This window comes from Caloenas nicobarica, chromosome 1, assembly GCF_036013445.1.
Source record: "Caloenas nicobarica isolate bCalNic1 chromosome 1, bCalNic1.hap1, whole genome shotgun sequence".
In the NCBI taxonomy this organism is placed as follows: Eukaryota; Metazoa; Chordata; class Aves; order Columbiformes; family Columbidae; genus Caloenas; species Caloenas nicobarica.
This window is the reverse complement of record NC_088245.1, coordinates 36,914,940-36,933,546: the sequence shown is the minus strand read 5'-3', so window position 1 is coordinate 36,933,546 and position 18,607 is coordinate 36,914,940. Positions and strand designations below refer to the sequence as shown.

At 40.8% G+C, this 18,607-nt stretch overlaps 1 protein-coding gene across 1 annotated transcript in view; it reads right to left on the bottom strand.

The window, feature by feature from the left end:
* The window catches only part of RASSF3 (Ras association domain family member 3), a 93,640-nt gene extending 76,160 nt beyond the window's left edge, over positions 1 to 17,480 (bottom strand). Inside the window, exon 1 of the mRNA XM_065639388.1 lies at positions 17,360 to 17,480. Within this exon, the coding sequence (XP_065495460.1) occupies positions 17,360 to 17,480 (121 nt within the window). The remainder of the gene's footprint in view (positions 1 to 17,359) is intronic.
* Between the last annotated feature and the right edge of the window lie 1,127 nt (positions 17,481 to 18,607).

Sequence of the window (18,607 nt, the reverse complement as noted above, 5' to 3'; positions counted from 1 at the left end):
CTAAAGATGCATTTTCACAAATAACGTTAGGAAAAAATCTGTTAGCTAAACAGTGTTCTGAAACAGGATTACTAATTAAGTTAGGAAACATTATCTCTCAATGCTATTTTGTTTGTCATTTATATTCATTTTAATTTGTGAGTTCATAATGTCATTTGTAAGACAAGCCCATAATTTCTGCCTGGCTATTATAGACATAATTGCAAGAAACGTAAAAGCTTCATCTCTGAAATTCTTTCAATCATAAACTGGTTTTTAATATACTTATACTAAGTTTAATGAAGAAGACAAGAAAAAAGGATGATTTTTTTCTGGAACGATAATCCTTAAGCCTTTTTTTCCAATATATTTTAGCTTTAAATACATTATTTTATTCCATTCACGGCATACTATGATTCACAAAGGTCCAGGTAGCATCAAATTAAAAATAATATCTTTTTCTAGTAATCCTTTACTGGACCACTCCCCAAATTGCCATGAGTTCAAAAAATAGCTATTATTCTGGAAAGGCTGTTTTCGTCACCAGATTGTGGATTGCCATATTATATCTGCTTGAAAGCAATCAGAACCAGGTGTTCTTTCCTGACGTGGTCTGAAATGAATGCCATCCTTTGAATTCAAAGATCTGGGGGCTTTAACTGGATACAGTTGATAAAAGCATTCACTGACATTTAGAAAAGCTAATAAACAGGTTTATTTTACTAATGCTCAGACTGTCCTGTACACAGAAGTTATTTATGAAAGTGATGCATCAGTGCACATTGAATATGCATAATTGTCCTGCATCATTAGGAAATGCAAAGTAAGTATGTATTTATTAAACATATAAATATTATCCTTTAAAGGTTTCATTGTCAACTACTGGAACATAATGTAACACCTTATTATTTATTATTCTATTTCAACAATGGCTTGACTAGAGTCATAGAAAAAAATAACTTAGAAAATTTTACAACTACATGAAATCAAGACTACTCCTATCTCACCTTTACAAGGGTGAACTGTAAGACTTCAACACATTCATTTTTCATTAATAGTCCCTACCTGATGTTTGGGTTTTCTTCACCCAAAACTTGATTTTGCCTGACAGCTTGTAAATAGCTCTTCCTGTAAATGATTCCCTCCAGAATGGTGCAGCAGAAAGCAAGTGAGCAGACAGCAACACAACAGATGCTCCAACATCAGACCCCAGTAACTGAGCTTTACTGAATCAGGCAACGGCTCGACAGCAAAGTCTCTCTATCCTGCCGTGGGCCTCCCTGCCTAGGAAATGTTTGTGTTTACTTCGGTCATGGCTCAGACAAATTTAACTTCCAAATGGATATGCAAAATGTATGTTGTGCCTGAGCAGCTGAAGCACACGGAAAGTTCAAAGCCAGATTTGTATTAGGTTTGCATTATTTATCGACTGCAGTAAGATTGAAGAAGTCTTTATTAGAAAGTGTGAGGAGGGTATACAACTCCATCCTGCTACTGTTTGTGTTTGGAAGTTAGCAAGTAAAATTATCTTTACTTGAGAGCCTGTGGCTTGGTTCCCAGCAATCAGAGGAGCGATTACTGCTGTGCTTGCTCTATGGAAAGTATGCTTGTAAAGCTTCTTGGAAAAATATTCAAACTATATAAGGTGCTTAAGGCTTTAATTCTTAATCCATTTTCAGCTAGCAGGTCACAAAAGGAAGGAGAATGTAGTTCAGCAATACTTCTCCTGCAAGGCAGAATTGCATTTTATTTCTACAATACATTGATATCCACATCTCACATTTCAGTTTGCACTAAATATATGTTGTGTTGTTTTCCTTTCTGCTTATGCTCAAATTTTATGCTGAAGTTGCTACCGAGATCTTTTTTAGCAGTTGCGCTAGAAGCTGTAATGGAACGAGAAACCTATTCGTGTAAACAGCCTTCAGAACATGTTAAGCATGGCTGCTAGGGGGTGGAGATCTGCTGTAACAGCGGTTTTATCTCTGTGCAATTCCCTTTATTTTTAATTATTTGTTTATTTAGTAGTCTCACTTAACATCAGTCTGAGGTTAAAATAAAGTTCATTGTAACCATATTTCCCAATTAGTGAGTCATGGGTGATTTTTAAGGGATCACAATCATTACAGATGAGACAGACTTTCCAAGCTCCTCACGGCCATCCTTTTTTCTGAGGGATCTCTGTGCACGTTTTGCGCTCTTTCCCAGTTGTGGAGCTAGGCAAGGCTCAGATCAGACTGCAGTCCAGAGAGCCCGCATCTTCCAGACCCCTGTAAGGTTGTATCTGTCCACAACTACCACTTTGCCTCTTAAGGTCTTCTAACCCGCTGTTTCTCTCTATGCTCTGCCTTCAGCAGGTACACTGGCCATGGCCACAGCCACTTGCCATGAGGCCCTGTATGGAACACACGCTTCCCATAGAGAGGATCCTCATCTTCCCAGGCACAGAAAGACCACGCAATTGGGTTAACTTACTTCCTAGGGAAATGCTGCAAGAAGCGTATCTCTAAAAAGATAGTGAAACCATCTTGTTTCTGGAGTGGCACCGGGCAGGCTGAATTAGGCCAGAAGATGTAACCAGATGTGCCTTCTCCTTCAAATAGATGAATACTGCCTGCTGGAAAGCAGGTGGTTTCTCATTCAGCTCCTGCTTCCTACAGCTGTCGTAACGCACTTGAAAATATTAGCAGGCAAGGATGGATAGAAACAGAAAAATATTAAGACTTTTGAAGTGCTGGTGATAAAACTTGGCTTCATGATTTATAATTTAAACATCCACACGGAACTGGAGTCATTATCAAAGGCAGCGACACTGATTGCTTATAGAGCACTCAAAAGAAATGTTGGGTGCTCAGCATCCTGGACAAACGAAGCCATTATTATGCAAGTGCCATGGTTGGAAAGTTGCAGCCATTGTGTCAAATTTTCATTGTCGATTCCCCTCCTGCACTGCAGAGCATGGGAAGCTACAAAATCAACCTCAGTTTCCTTATGCAAATACATAAACTGCCATGAAGTATCCCTATTTATCCTTTCCTTGACGCATAATAACAAAGAACAGAATATCTGATATACTGCTTTTCAGAAATGTGATGTTCACTCCTAGAGAATTACTAGACCAAACTTCCAACATTAGTAACATTAGTAGCATCTTAGTATCAAAAGGATGGTAGACTTGTAAAGCAGAAGAAAAAACACACAAATTCACAATACTTTGAATAGGAATACAAAAGAAACAAACGAAAGTGGAAGGAGGCCAGCTGACAGAATAGCCTGCATTGTATAAATGCATTTTTTCTTCAGTTTTGCTAAAATCCTCATCTTCTGTTTTCACACAGCTGGCAAATATAATTTGAATTACAATCTTCAGTCAGTAAAAATCAAACAAAAGCCTCTCAAATGTTCATCTAATATATTCACACATTTTACTAGTGAAATAATAGTCTTCAATATATTTGTGACAAACCCTAAAACTGAAGCTAAAAATCAAAGGAATATAATTACAGATATATAGTTGACCAAGAAGAGTTAAACCACTATCTGTTGGTGACTTTAAAGAACTGCACCTTTGTTAATACTAGTCCATGCAAAGGTATCAAATTATACACTAGTCTTTATGTTTAATACTGATTTACTGAACATAATGATTTTGAACAGATAAAGTCACACTGAAAAAACTAAAATTAGACCAGTTATGGACTTCAGTAATATTGTCCTTGATGAAAGAGGATGTACTGGGTATAGAAGCAGGTTTTCTGTTACAATATAAATCAAATGCAGACATGGCACTTTAAAACATTCTCAGATCAATTGGCTTCTATGAGGAGAAAAAATTACATGTCTACATATGACGCAAAAGTTACTTCCAAGTTTAAGTGACTATTTGGAAATAATGGTATTTCTGCAAATTTGTATCTGATGTCATTGTTTGACTTGTATCTTTCTGACTTCAGATCAACAGATGCAAGAATTACTCTGGATCCTGGCTAGAGAATCAGGATTCCAAGGTTCTCTGTCAGAAGGGCAGAAAATTGTTAAGAAGAGGCTTGAAGTTCAGTTCCCATCCTGCAGTCCTACCAAGTCCAAAAGGGCACCTCCGGAAGTTTTTGTGCTTTTGAATCACAAGAAATGATTGATATATGTTTATGCTGATTTTTCAAAGATTTCTACACTAGCAGTTGTTGTTTCTTTCTGGCTGCGAATATTTTCAACCCTGCATCCTAGCATTGTGCAACCTCGAACATTTACATGCACACCAGATAAAACCGAATCTCTGCCAGGCTTGCAGCCCCATCTGTGACTGCTGCAGCCTAACTCAGGGTCAGGAACCCTGGCCTGGGAACAGGATAAACTCCTGAAACAGGCTCTGTTAGGAGCTACTCATGGTGACTGAGACAAAATTAACTAGAGTGCCTATGGCACAGACCTGCAAAATAATGTATTTGCATATATTTGGACCTCAGCAGAAGGTGGGTGCTTTAACTCTTACAGAACAGTCCAGGACTCAACCCAAAAGCTCACTGGGTTTTTGTCTGCAAAGTGTCTTACCAAGCTAGAGTTTGAGTACTAAAAAAAAAGAAAAATTTTTTTAAAAAGGCTATATTACTCACCAGTTTAACATTCAGAGTTTTTAGATAACAGTTTATCTATCATCTAGGCAGGCAACAACCTGACTTTGCCAATCCAGAGGACATTACATTTGCAAAGCAGGAGGGAGTGATCAGCCTCTTGATGTGAAGATGAGAAAACTCCTTCTTGAGTGAATCACTGACCGACAACTCCAGGGAGGCGTGAAGGAGAGGATGAAGTATAAAAATCATCAACCTCCATAATCCTGGGACTGTCTAACATCCCTGCTGCCTGGGAACACAGGGACCACAGCTCTGATCACATGCATCAGATAGTAAATAATTGGTTAATAAACAAATTCAGTTTCACAACTGCAAAACAGGATGGAACAACAGGCATTTTAGACTAAAAAGCCTAAACCACGAGATTTTTTTCAGTTTCAGTTTGTGAACCTCTACCATCCTGTAGTCCCTTTTTGGAGTTTTTAAATACTTACTTTTGTATGAGCTTATCTTAACCTGGTTTGTTCTGAAGTGTGTGCTAGGTAACTGGTAAACACCAAGAGACACGAGTTCTGTGGACATGGTCATCCTTAGCAGGGGGCGGTGAGACAGGCTCACCAGGACTGACATACCAGGGCAGCTCACCAGCCCCCCCAAGAGTGGAAGGAGACATTGCCACCTAGCTGCACGTTGAAGAACTGGGATGTAGGAGTTGGCATGGATGAAGCATCTTCAGGTGACCACTGTTAGGCAGATAAGCATGCTGGAAGCGGCCACGGAGAAGGTCCCTGATTGCTGAGGGAGTATTGTCCACTCTTCATGTCAGTGACTGTAAAAACCATGCGTGAGGAAGGTTAATGCCTACCTTCAGCTACTCAATTCTACCCTTGCTCTCAGATGCTTAAATGTCCCTAAGCACCTGGCCGTAGGTGATGTATTAAAATAAATCCCCCTGATTTGGAATCATAGAATCATAGAATGGTTTGGGTTGGAAGGGACCTTCAAGATCATCTAGTTCCAATGCCCCTGCCATGGACAGAGGCACCTTCCATTGGACCAGGTTGCTGAAAGCCCATCCAACCTGGCCATGAACATTTCCAGGAATGAAGCATCCACAGTTTCTCTGGGCAGCCTGTTACAGTGCCTCACCACCTTCATAGTGAGGAATTTCTTACTTATAACTAATCTAAATCCACCCTCTTTCAGTTTGAAGCCATTACTCCAGTTTTCTTGTAAGTCCCCTTGGGTACTGGAAGGCTGCTATAAGGTCCCCCTGGAGCCTTCTCTTCTCCAGGCTGAACAACCCCAACTCTCAGCCTGTCCTCATAGGAGAGATCTTTGTGGCCCTCCTCTGGACTTGCTCAAACATGTCCTTCTTATGTTGGGGGCCCCAGAGCTGAACACAGTACTCCAGGTGGGGTCCCACAAGAGCAGAGTAGAATCGCCTCCCTCATGTTTCTTTTAATGCAGCCCAGGATCCAGTTGGCTTTCTGGGCTGTAAGCGCACACTGCCAAGTCATGTTGAGCTTCTCATCAACCAACACCTCCAAGTCCTTCTTCTCAGGGCTGCTCTCAACCCATTCTCCACCCAGCCTGTATTGAAACCAGGGGCTGCCCCAGACTATGTGCAGGACCTTGCACTTGGCCTTGTTGCATCCCGTCCCTCCAGCGTGTTGACCATATGACTCAGCTGTGTGTTGTCAGCAAACTCGCTGAGGGTGCACTCAGTCCCACTGTCCATGTTGACAACAAAGATGTTAAACAGCACCTGTCCCAGTATTGAACCCTGTGGAATGCCACTCATCACTGGTCTCTGCTTGGACATTGAGCTGTTGACCGCAACTCTTTGAGTGCAACCACCCAGCCAATTCCTTATCAACCCAGTGGTCCATCTGCCAAGTCTGTGTCTCTCTAATTCAGAGAGAAGGATGTCGTGCAGGACAGTGTCAAGTGCTTTGCACAAGTCCAAGTAGATGACATCAGTTGCTCTTCCCTTATCCACCAACACTGTAGCCCCATTGTAGAAGGCCACCAAATTTGTCAGGTACTATTCGCTCTTAGTGAAGCCATGTTGGCTGTCACAAATCACCTCCTTATTTTCCATGTGGCTTAGCGTAGTTTCCAGGAGGATCTGCTCCATGATCTGCTCTCTGTTTCACTCTGGAGATATTAAAGAATTGAACTAAATTTAATCTGTTTGTAAAGCTCATTTGTATTTTTTTCAGCATGACAGCAGTCTCAGGTCTTCTCCCTCCTTCCAGCTCTTGCCAACAGGTTCCAGCTATGACTTGTCACAGGAGACTCTGGCACAAACCTGGGATCCTATACCAGGCTGATCCTCCTGAAAACTCCTACACTTCTTTTGGGCAGATAACACTCTGTGTGCAGTCCTATTTACAGTCACCACTCCTGCAGAAACAGAACACTCAAGTGTTTGCCAGACCACCCTGAGATAATCACAAAATCTGTTCGCAAACACAGCTGAAAATGTTTACTTCATTCAATTGAGGTAAGAGTTAAAACAAATTTACAGTAGTGGATACACTTTAAAATGAAAAGCACAAGGCATGAAAATCCAAGTTTAGATTATATTTACTAGTCACAATCTCCCTTATCTTTTTCAGCATCACAGCTAGCTGGAGAGCCAGGCCACGTCCCCTGCTGAGGCCACCCCAGGGCTGTTGTGCTTTTGGGAGCTCCTAGATCTACCTGTTTCTGGGAGGGAGGTTGAGGGGCACAGGCTGAGCTCTCCTTCCCCAGCCTCAAATTCCTCCTCCCTGTAAGGGCTCCCCTGGAGTTAACTGGGCACAGGATCACCACACAGTAATGCCAGCATGTGAAGGAAAGGAGATATCCTGTTATTCCTTCCACTTTAGGTTCTCTTGATACACACACATCCACAGCATTCTTTAGTCAGTTTAACTTCCAGGCTACAGCTTTAACACGCCTCTACTTGTACAGCCTTCTGAAAAAATGGTCTGAATTGCAATGCACATCTTGAGAAACAGGCTCCTCATGCTGATAATGTTCCTTCTGCCCTGAGCTTTGAGACCAAACATGAAATGATGAAACTGGGAAAGTGGGGTTTCAATCAAGCAAGCTTCTCCTCCCCATATACCTGGTTGGTCTGCTGAGGTCCCCTTCTAGGGACACTGTCACACTCTGCCAAAAACCTTAAGAAAACTTTAAGATTCAGTAGATTTTTTTAAATGCCCTGTAGCACTGTAATTCCTACTGTTTTCCAAAGCTCCATATGTGAACACAGTGAGTCCTGGTAAGACACTTACCTATTAATAAATGCAAAGACTAGGAAGTCATACCCACGTTTCACAGCAAATGTGAAGGGAATGACTAAGTGCTCAGCTCCCACTACCACCTTTCCAAGGATGAGATCTCAGAGAGAGAACTGCTTGTCCCAGCCAGGAGAAAGAGCCTACAGCTCCTACTTCTCCATGCCAGACACGGATGGGGAGACCAAATTCCTCTGTGAAGCAACTTCAAACAAGGGATTAGTGACAAAACTCAGTAGATATCTTGATGTATCACCTTGTCTATCCTTTCGTGACAGACTTCAGAGAGCCCTTTTGTACTGCTGACACCAATCACATCCAGGCTCATGGGAGAAAACACCAGCAAAAGTCTGATGGATCTGGAGAATGAAGGCTTTACTGACCACATATGGTGTGACAAAACCAAGGTACCACAAAGAAGCTGTATTTCTTCTTCAGTTCAAAAGGAAAAGGACTATGTTTCTGGAACAAAAATCTTATTCTCCGTTTTTGTTGTTGGTGAACTGCAGTGAAGTTATGCCAGAAAAAGAAAAACGTGCCCTGTAGATAAATCCTAGATTCTACCTGCCCCGGAGAGCAGCTTGCAATGATTTATTTACATTTTATTTCCCATAGAACTACTAATTCTTCCTTTTATGCTTATTTGTGTGAGACTGCAGTAGTTGCCAGGTATCTCTACAAATTGCTGGGAGGCGCGGGGGCCAGCACGGTGCCGAGCCCCTGGCCGGTGGCCACCTCGCAGCCCTGCCGCACGTGGCCGCAGAGCTGGGCTGGAAGCGGGCACAGGGACCGACACCAGTGGTTGCCCAACAGCAGCTGCTTCCCTTTGCCTTTTCCCACCCACTCCATGAGGCCGAGCAGCCGGAGAGGAGCCGTGGTGCTGCGCTGAGCTACACTTGCAGCAGCAACGTGGCTGCAGTGTGGCTATGATGGTAAAAGAGGAGCTACAGCCCCTTTCCTCTGACAAATCTGCCCACTGGCATTCAGATCCTAACTACAAACCTAATCTACCAAACCCAGGGCATTCTACAAATTGCTTAAAACCAGCCCACCTAAATTAAATTAAATTTTTGCAAGGAACTCACACAACCCAGCAGCCCAGAGCCCAGAGTGGTGAAATCCCGTCCTCCGAGGGAACAGAGCCTGAATGAGGGTGGGGATGTGGGTGCACCAGCTCCCTAGACCTGTTTTTCCCTTTGTGGCTGCTTCAGAAAATACAATTGAAATCCACCTTTGAGAGAATTAAAAGCACAAGATTTTACATGCAATGAATGCCCACACACTGAACACATGGCTGCATACTCTTCTGCACTGCAAGTGTGATAGAAAGCAATGGAAGAATTTAATACAATTAATAAAAAGTCAAAAATTGATCTATGTGTCATGCTGGTATTCTGGGACTTCCACTTGCTCTGTTAGTCTCTTTCCAGTGTTAAAAACCTAAACAAATAGGGAGAAAAATTCTTCCACGTAGGAAAAAAAAAAAAAAGAGTGAGCTCTCTCTTCTATATGTAAAACCAATACCGCTTTCTAAAATCGTTTACTCTAGTGCCCTCTATTGCTGAACCCCCCACCAAACAGCCAACACAAAGTTAACTCACAAATCAGCACTTTTGGTTTTCCTTTAGAAGAAACCTGACCAAAAGTTAAAAACTGGAAAGTATGGCTTAGATCTAGCTGCCTGCACTGCCTGACCAGACCTGAATCAATAAACTACCTCTTCTTGCTGGATGTAATAGTGGACAAATTCACGGAGGGGATGGATTATAGAAAAGCAGTCCTGAGAGCTCAGCAGAGAGCTGGTTTACTTGCTTTACCTGGCCATAACACTGGGAGTTCATTCTGAATTGCTGCTGAAGGATCAAGGGGGAGATAAAAACAGCAATTATATTCTAGCAGGACATAAGCCAGACCCTAAACGGACAGATCACATGAAATTTAAAAACCTGAACATTCTGCCAAGTAAAATCTGCAGTCTGTTATGTTTAGACTGGAGATGGGAAAAAAAAGTTGAATCAGACTCATCAAATTCAATGAAGCTTAATAAAAAAGTACTTGTGCTTGTTTGGAAAAGCAGCAGATGTACTCACCTCTGACACTGAATACAGCTCAATTCTGAGGATGCTTGTGCATGCTGCATTCAAGCCTGGTCTATGTTTACATATCAGGCTCTAATGTTACATTAACTCTTTAAAACAGGTAATTCCATACTACTATTTCATTAACATTCCTCTTCATAAATGACCAATCCACAGCTTTTATTTCAGATGTTACAGGTCATCATTCCCACCCGGACAGTGGACCTTGAAGCAGATATATTGGGGAGGTGCTTAGTTTAATGCACAGAGTTGGCCACCCTCTTTTCTTCCTCTCATCTTCCTAGGAGCTCCTAGGGCAGCAAAGGGATGCAGTGGAAAAAACCCAGCGTCTTCCAACCACTACTGCTTGACATTGGCAAAGGAAACAAGAAATGTGGCAGCAGAAAAATAGAAAGTAAAATTAAATATTCCAAAGTACCTCAGAAGAACATGCACACAATAGGCATAGGGCATGCCAGCAATTCCTGGTGATACTGACTGACGTCTCCCCTGTGTTATGGACATTGACTTTGTTAATCCTCATCCAAGCAGCAATTGGGTGCATGAGATGAATTTCAGTCTCTGAACAGACTTTTCTTTTTACATTTATTACAGGCTGATGAAAATCTTAGTAACTCTCAGGGTACAAATCAGGATTTTCCTTTGGAAGTGAGGCAGAGCAGACAAAGAGATTTGTCTTGTCTCATTTAAAACCAGTAGAGCCAAGGAAAAAGAAATTTAGTGGGATGCCACATTCGTCTCATCTCATTATCTGAGAAACGGAATAAACCAACACATGATGCAATTTGCAACAGCCACATGACTGATAAGAGCTGTGAATTGTAACCACCATGGAGAAAAACACACCATGGATTATCTGAACACTGACAGAATGTGTCTCCCTTGGAAAAATACAGACTCACAAACAAGGGAAAAACTAACCAGCTATTTAGTGGGTGAAGAATTACACAGAAATCAACAATAGTGAGAGAGGTTTTCATATTCCCTGTTCCAGTATTGCACTTGAAAAACAAAAGAACAGATGGACCGGGTTAGACCAAAGATCTACCCAGGCCAGTAGCCTGTCTTCGGAAGAGCCTGCTGGCAGATACTTAGGGAACATGCATGAGAAAAAAGAAAAAGTGAATTTTGAGTGATATTTCCCCCTTATGCCCTTCTACTCTGCAACTTAAAACAAATGAGCCAGAGGCTGTATCTGCATCTCTTTATTTAATATCCCTTTATGTCTCTTTCCTACATTAATTTATCTAATCCCTTCTCGAATACATTTATGTTCCCAGCATCCTCTGTCAGTCAGTTCCACAACCGAATTACGTGCATGCATATGCATGTGAAAGAGTAGTTTGTTTTAAGCTTCTTGTTTGGCCATTTCATGGCATGGCCATGACTTTTATGCTATGAAAAATGGTAAATAACTATGCTGTTTTCAATTCTCCACCCTGCTCTTATTACTACAGAAGCATATTGTCTTGCAGTTGCCTCTTAGCAAGCAGAAAAGCCTTGGTCTGTAGGAGTTTGCCCATCTCTTTGATAATCCAAAGTTTTCTCTTGTATCTTCAAATACTACTGCACCTTTCAAGAGGGCAGGGTGACCAAACTGCTTCATATGGACTAAACTGCTTCATATGACGTGTGAGCACTGGATGGTTTTCTGAGTTTCCACTTCATTTCTTTCCTAATATTTTCATATATTCAGTTCCCTTTTAGCTTGAACATTGAGAAGAGCCTCTTCAGAGAACTGTCCACATGATTAATTCTGCTTTCCAAGTGATAAAAGCTAAGCTAGAAGCCACTGTTCTATATGTGCAGTCAGCATTTTCCCCATATGGTTTAGTTCATATCTATCGATGCTGAATTATATTTTACCGGACAGTCACTCAGAATGATGTTTCTTTCAGCCTTCCACAATTACCTTTAAACTGCCCTGATGAGCTGTTAACACTGACATCCCACACCCACCTTCTTTTTAATTTTGTTAATAAATGTATTTTATTTATCGGTCCCAGCATAGCCTCCTCTAGAACTAGGTAAGTGCATTTTTATGCAAGTAATTAAAAAAAAAATCAAATAAATATATACCTAAAATTCTAAGAGATAGAAAACCACATATAGAGATGTTTTTAAAAGGAGTCTAGAAAATAAAATCATGCTTTCACAACACAAGGGATCTTTAAATGGCAAGCTTCCATTAATAATCTGTGTGTTCTTAAATGAAGAGTGAAAACAGACCATTAAATGACAATTAAGAACATTCAAATCAAATTGGCTGAAATGTCTGAAGCAGATGAGCAAATACGAACTGCAAGGGCTGCACTCAGTCCTAATGCAGGCAGAAAACCTGCATGTATGGTCTGATGGTAAAAGGCCATCATCTCCTGCCTGCTGCAGTATCCAACCCATCTCCAGCACTATGTAAATCGCAGCCACGAACTAGACGTTCAGGAAATAAACAGATACGGCAGTGGGATCAGAAGTCTTGGTTACACACCCAAGTAGGTGCCAGTGAGATGTGACCTTGGGTTGCTGGGTCCACACTCTAGAACGGCTCACCTTGTCTACTGCCACATTAGGTTAAAATAGAACTGATTCACACCCAAGCTGGTTTCCACTGAGTGTCCTTCTGCTCCTTCTCCTAATTAATCCTTCAAATGATATTCCCTTGGAGGCGACCATCTTGTCCATCCAGGTGAGCTTGAACACTCTAGAGCCGCAGCTCCCAAACGCCCCTACACTCCATTTATCCACTGTGTTGGGCCGAAACTTTCTCCGCCATTCCCAGAGATGGACACACTCCTGAGTACCCCTCTGCCAGCTCTGCGAGCCCTCGCTTGGCCTGACGTGTCCATCACACTACAGAGATGGGGGCCTCAGTGAGCTGTGGGGATGGCCAGGTGAACAGAGGTGTGACATCTGTTCAATAATTTCCCAGCTACGTAGTCTCATAAATGCCAGGTACGCTGCCTTTACACACCCAAATTATTCCCAGAAAAGCCCGATTAAAGAGGTCAGGTAAGGACACAGGCACTTAAAATGTAAGCCATCATATGTTAGCTGGCCAACTATGAAAATAAGAAATGAATTCACAAATATTTTAAAACAAGCCATTCTAAATGGACATATCACACTAAAATTATGTTCTCCCTTCCCATGTGTGTTACAGGCTTATTTTGTCAGCTGGATATATTTCAGAAAGAGAGTTCAAAGGCTGACTTTTCTCTTTGTCTGATCAGTTAAACCTTTATATATGAATTCTTTTAGGAGGTAGCAAGTTTAAGGCATATCACCATACTTCTGTACAGGGTTATACTTGTTTTGCATAACACATATTCTTACATAAATGTGATTTTATAGTGGATGCTTGACTTTCTGATCAAAAATCCTTCAAAATCAATAAAAATACCCTATTCGCTTTCATGCTGGGGAAGGACTAAAGGGCAAGAAAGAGCAGAAAAGTCACAGAAAAACCCAAACAACAGCGAAGGGTAAAAATCAGCTTCGGGCTCTGTGGAATCCAGTCAGTTGAAGATTTTGTCAACAGATTTTCTCTTTCTGCCTGCTGAAAGAGCCTTCCTATGTACCCGGCAAGACAGTAGCTCAGCCTGGTGAGAACCCGTCCCAGTGAGAGCTGAGAGTAAAGTTCTTCATGAGCCAGTAGGATTTAGTGGGAAATATGACTACACAGGATCTCTCACCTCAGACTGACTTAACTTACTGTATTTATTTATTCTAATGGCTTCAGAGCAAGCAGGGTTTGCCACTGGGGCAGATTTGTCAAAGTAAAATAAATGATAGCAAGCATTGTGCTATTTGTGTTTTCCACAAGATAGCATGGGATGCTTTTCTAAACAGCTCTAAAATCTGGTTTTCTCCTGTATAAGCCTGAAAAATGTCATAAAGGTTTCAGTGAATGCAGATCATAAAATCATCTCTACGAGGGGTAAGCATCAGTTGCTTAAGAAGAAATTGCAAGAAACAATAACAGTTGTGGGATCTGAGCCACAAAATTATCTCAAACTAGTCTCTAATTGTTAAAAATTAGCTTAAACCCTGAAGCAAGAAGATTTATGTCCCTTTCAAAGCTTTTCTTGTAGCTTCAATTGTCACAATATTGAATATTCTTATTCTTCCAGACCCTCTTTAAATCTTGTTACATTCCTGACCTCAGCAGCATCCTCTGGTAATGAGTTCTACAATTTAATTACATTCTGAATAAAAAATAAATTTTAAAAATCCTTTTATCTGCTTTACATTTGTCACCCCTCACATTATTCCTCTGCCATAAGACAAAGAAAATAGGAGCTACTTGTCTATTTTGATTTTTTTGATCATTGCTTTCTATAGTTTTATCATGAACTTCTGTGATATTTTTCTCTAGTTCCTTTGTGTTTCAATACCCCTCCCTGTATGTATGTAGGTTACCATGATAATTCTTACAGTAACATGATGTGTCAACACAAATTCTATGAAGATGTTGTAGGAAAAAATTCAAACATATTTCAAAGAAATAAAGGCTCCAGAACCCTAAATACTACATCCCTCAGTTTAAATTTCTTATAAAATGTTATATACCCATGATTAAACTAAAGGCACTTAAAATATTGTCATCTACATTTCATATATTCAGAACTACACCGAAGATATTATTTTAGTCCTTCAGTAAGTAATTTAATCAAAACCGGGTACTGAAAAGCACCCTCAATCTTTTTTTTCCTTCTTTTAAAGCTTAGAAAGAAGCATGTTAGCTGTAAGCAATAGTCCATGGCCAATAATCCCAAAGTATCCATCCAAGGACTGACTGGAAAACTAAGGATTTTTAGGAACAGCAACCTAGTTACGCTCTGACAGCTTTTTCTAAAGTTGCATCAAATGCAACTTCCTGAACACAGTGACCTACAACAGTACTAAATTCACTGTCACACTTAAAAACTAATTTTGTGCCTTGGCAGATTTTGTTTGTGGGTCAGGCAGAAAGGGCAAGGCATCCTGAGATATGGAAAGTGACAGAAGCAGAATGAAAGCAACAAGTCTGGGGATACCGTGCAGAAGCACAGTGCCCATCTCTGGGTTCAAATGGTGTATGGCATCATGAAATCCATGACAAAGCAGAGTAGAGGATGTAATCTCTACTCTTCCTAACACGTCCACATCATTGAAGTTTCAGCTTTGTTCTTGTTAAAACATTAATTTACTTGTTAGAGTGTAAGTGGCTAAAAACTATCAGTAAGTATTATTGAAAGCTTTAATTTTCAGCTGAGTGATTCACGTGTGGAACAAGCCTCATGATGCAGAATTGTTCTGCTGGCTCATCCTGGCTGACCCAACCAGAAGATCGTGTTAGTGTCAATACAGGAGCAAAACCTGGCACAAAAACAGAGGCAGAGATAAAGAAGATGAAAACTCTAGTATGCCGGAGGCGACAGTAAATCTCTTTGTGTACCAAGGTAACTAGATGGTCAGCGCTGCTCAGACTAGGCTTACGTGTTGGAGAACTCTCTGAGAAGGACAGGAGAGCAACTTGGTTAAAAGTTACAAAAATGTGGTGTTTCAGGGTTAGGGAAGCATGTGAGTAATCTGGTAATCCCTCAAGAACCCAAACAAAATTTTGACTACCCAAGAAAAAGGTAGAAATGTTGATGGACTTGGGTGTAGCCGGGGTTTCATGCCACTTGCTGTCTTTGTAAAGACTCAACAGGAGTTGTCCATGCAAACAGGAGCTGTACCCCCTTCCCTGTGAGAGATCACCAGGGCTTCAGCTCCCCGTTTATTACAGACGTACTCAAAGAGATTGCCTTCTGTAAAGTTATGAGAAGTTTGAGCTGAATTTTCACACAGAGATTTTTTCTGCTTGGATGAAACTTTGTGCTAAAATGTCACATTTCTATCGAAACCACAATTTTGTGATAATCATCTCATTGCACAGGTAGAAAGGAACATGTTGGGCACTTCTGACACTATCGACATATTCAGTTCAAAAGAGATGCCAATACATACATTAAAATTATGGTAGAAAGGCAGATCTTATTCAAACCACTAGCTGTAGAGGGAGATGGGAGAAAAAACACAAAAAGTCGTAATTGTAAAGCACTCAAAGTTCACATTGTTTCTTGTTACAAGTCATGGATGTAATTCTTTTGTAGTACTGAGGGAAAAGACAACTGGCATGTAAACGATTTCACATGCATGTAACAGCTTGCAATTAAAGTTCTCAATAGCATTCATTGACACATTTTAGCTGCTTATGCTTTTATGGTAACAAAAGAGATATGAGAATGATCTGATGTGTCATGAAGACTCAGGATGATCTGATGTATTAGGACAACTTGAGAACATCAATATTCAAACAGAGGTTAATTAAAACTCTAATTTTAGGCAAGGCAAGTTTTGCCACAGACTTCAGTGAGTCGGGATTTCCCTCTGGATATTTGAAACTTGTGGACTCCTTCGCATGGGAAGAAGTCACATGCTATTTAGACATGTGGCCCAATAATGTTTCTGTGACAGATTTCAGATGATCCAACTTGGCCTTCCTCTCTCAGAGTCACGAATCTGTTATTGAAGTACAACACTAAATTGCTCAACTGCAGAACTGACCCAAATCCCACCCCATACAAATAAAAATTTGGTATCAATGTAATACTTGCAGAATTGACAAGTTCATCATTTTGGTCAAAAGAGTCCCCATCAAAACAGAATGGATCTTGTACAGTTAGTCCTTTAAGAAGAATAGAAAGAACTCAGCTTCCTAAGCTATGTCAGTGCACATTCCTTCAAACCCGTAAGAATATGCCTCAGCTCCATCTTTAACAGACCATGCTAGAGGGACAAAACAGCCTTTGGCCTTTAAGGGTGTTTCTGAGAATGTTAATCTGAGAGATGCAAATGTTGCTCTGCCAGGACTGGGCAAGGATCAGAGCCCTGAGCTGTTCTTGGGAGCAATGCCTTGTACTGCATTTCAGCTGGTAGCATGGGAGCTAAGGACAGTGCATCACTGCTGAACACAGGAACAATGGGTTAAGGTCTTTAGTTCAATCTTCGCACAGCCTTCTAGACCAATTAACAGGTTAAGGCAACTCGAGATAATTTTCTGGCAGGTATTTGAGTCATATTAGAGGTTCCTTATACATACCTAAGGGAGAAACAAGGTCTACAAAAACAAGACACCAAATATCACTGACACGAATATTAATAAAAATAAATCATACAGCTGCAAGAGAATTCTTCATCTGAGCAAGCTGAATGACCCTTCTATTGCATTTCCAGCATATTTTTACAACTTTGCCTAATGAGCCTCAGAGAATGGAAAAAAGCAAACAATGCTGGCCCGGAAAAGTTAACCAGCTGAATGAAAATAAATTATTTTTCCCTTTTAATTCCTTTTTAGCAGGAAAAAATGTCTTAAGAAACATAGCAGCAGACTTACCAGCAGACTTCCAGAGAAGTTTTACTGTCCTCCTCCTCGAACTGCTCAATGACTTAGGAAACGAGTAAAAAAAACGTGCTATCCTCCTGATAGTTTTGCTCAAGTCATTTCTTATTGCCATGGCTGGAAGGGCTCCACAGCTACACCAGACACACGTATCCCGACATGGGAGAGGGGAAAGCCCACGAACACCCGCAGAGAGAGCGCTCGCTCTGAGCTCCGCGTCAGCCAGCACGTCTCAGGACCACCTGTTAGCCCTAAATCCCCTCCCTCTCCGTCACTCCGCTCCAAGCCCTCCAGACCTCCCTCTTCATTACCAGAAGCAGCTATATTAATAGATGCTTCAGCTAAAGAAAGACCAATGCTTCAGAGTCTTAACCTGGTACTGTGTTTCCAGTGATGTTATAATAAGACACGTTTTCTACAAAATAGGGTTTGAATGGCTCATCTGTACATCTCTAGCTATGTTTTCTAGGCTGTGAACAAAGAAACTCCAAAACTGAAAGAGACGAGTCCCCTCTCAAAAGCCCTTAATTTAAATCAACAAGATTTTCTCTAGAGAGACAGTTTCTCAAAGACCTGCTTATGAAGGTCTCTAGCAGAAAGTTTAACAGAGGTTTCTACAGATACACAGTGTTAAAAATGCGACTTCTACTCTTAATGGATTTTAAAGCAAATATAAGAGTCAAATCATTCACTGCCACAGTTTGCTTAAGAATCGAGCATCTATCAACATATTGCTATCCAAAGAAATTAACAGCATCACAGTACTTAGAGCATACATGCTTCAAGTATGACACATATTAAATTCTAAATTCAGAGATGCGATGAACTAATATATGCCCCCCTCCACATATATCAAGAATTTTAGCATGCATTTTTAACAGTAAGACTACTTAACCATTTCCCGAGCTTAGTATGATTTCTTTGACTATGTCACAAGTTTCTCTTCAGATTCTCATGTTATATTTGATTTTTTTTTTCATGCTAGATCCGGATGGTAGAAAACACTGAGAACCAAGACTAATGTCATTATGAAACAAAGATCCTTTTATATCAACCTTTAAACTACAGAAAGTAAGGGCTTTGTTAGACCAGCTACGTTCACAGCACATAGTTAATAACTCTTCTAGAATTCACGATGTATTTTTCTATCCTAAAATATGTGAAGTATTTAACCCCATTTTATACATCCGACATTTTTAACATACTGCTACTTCTCAGGACCAAGCTAGACAGATTGCATTT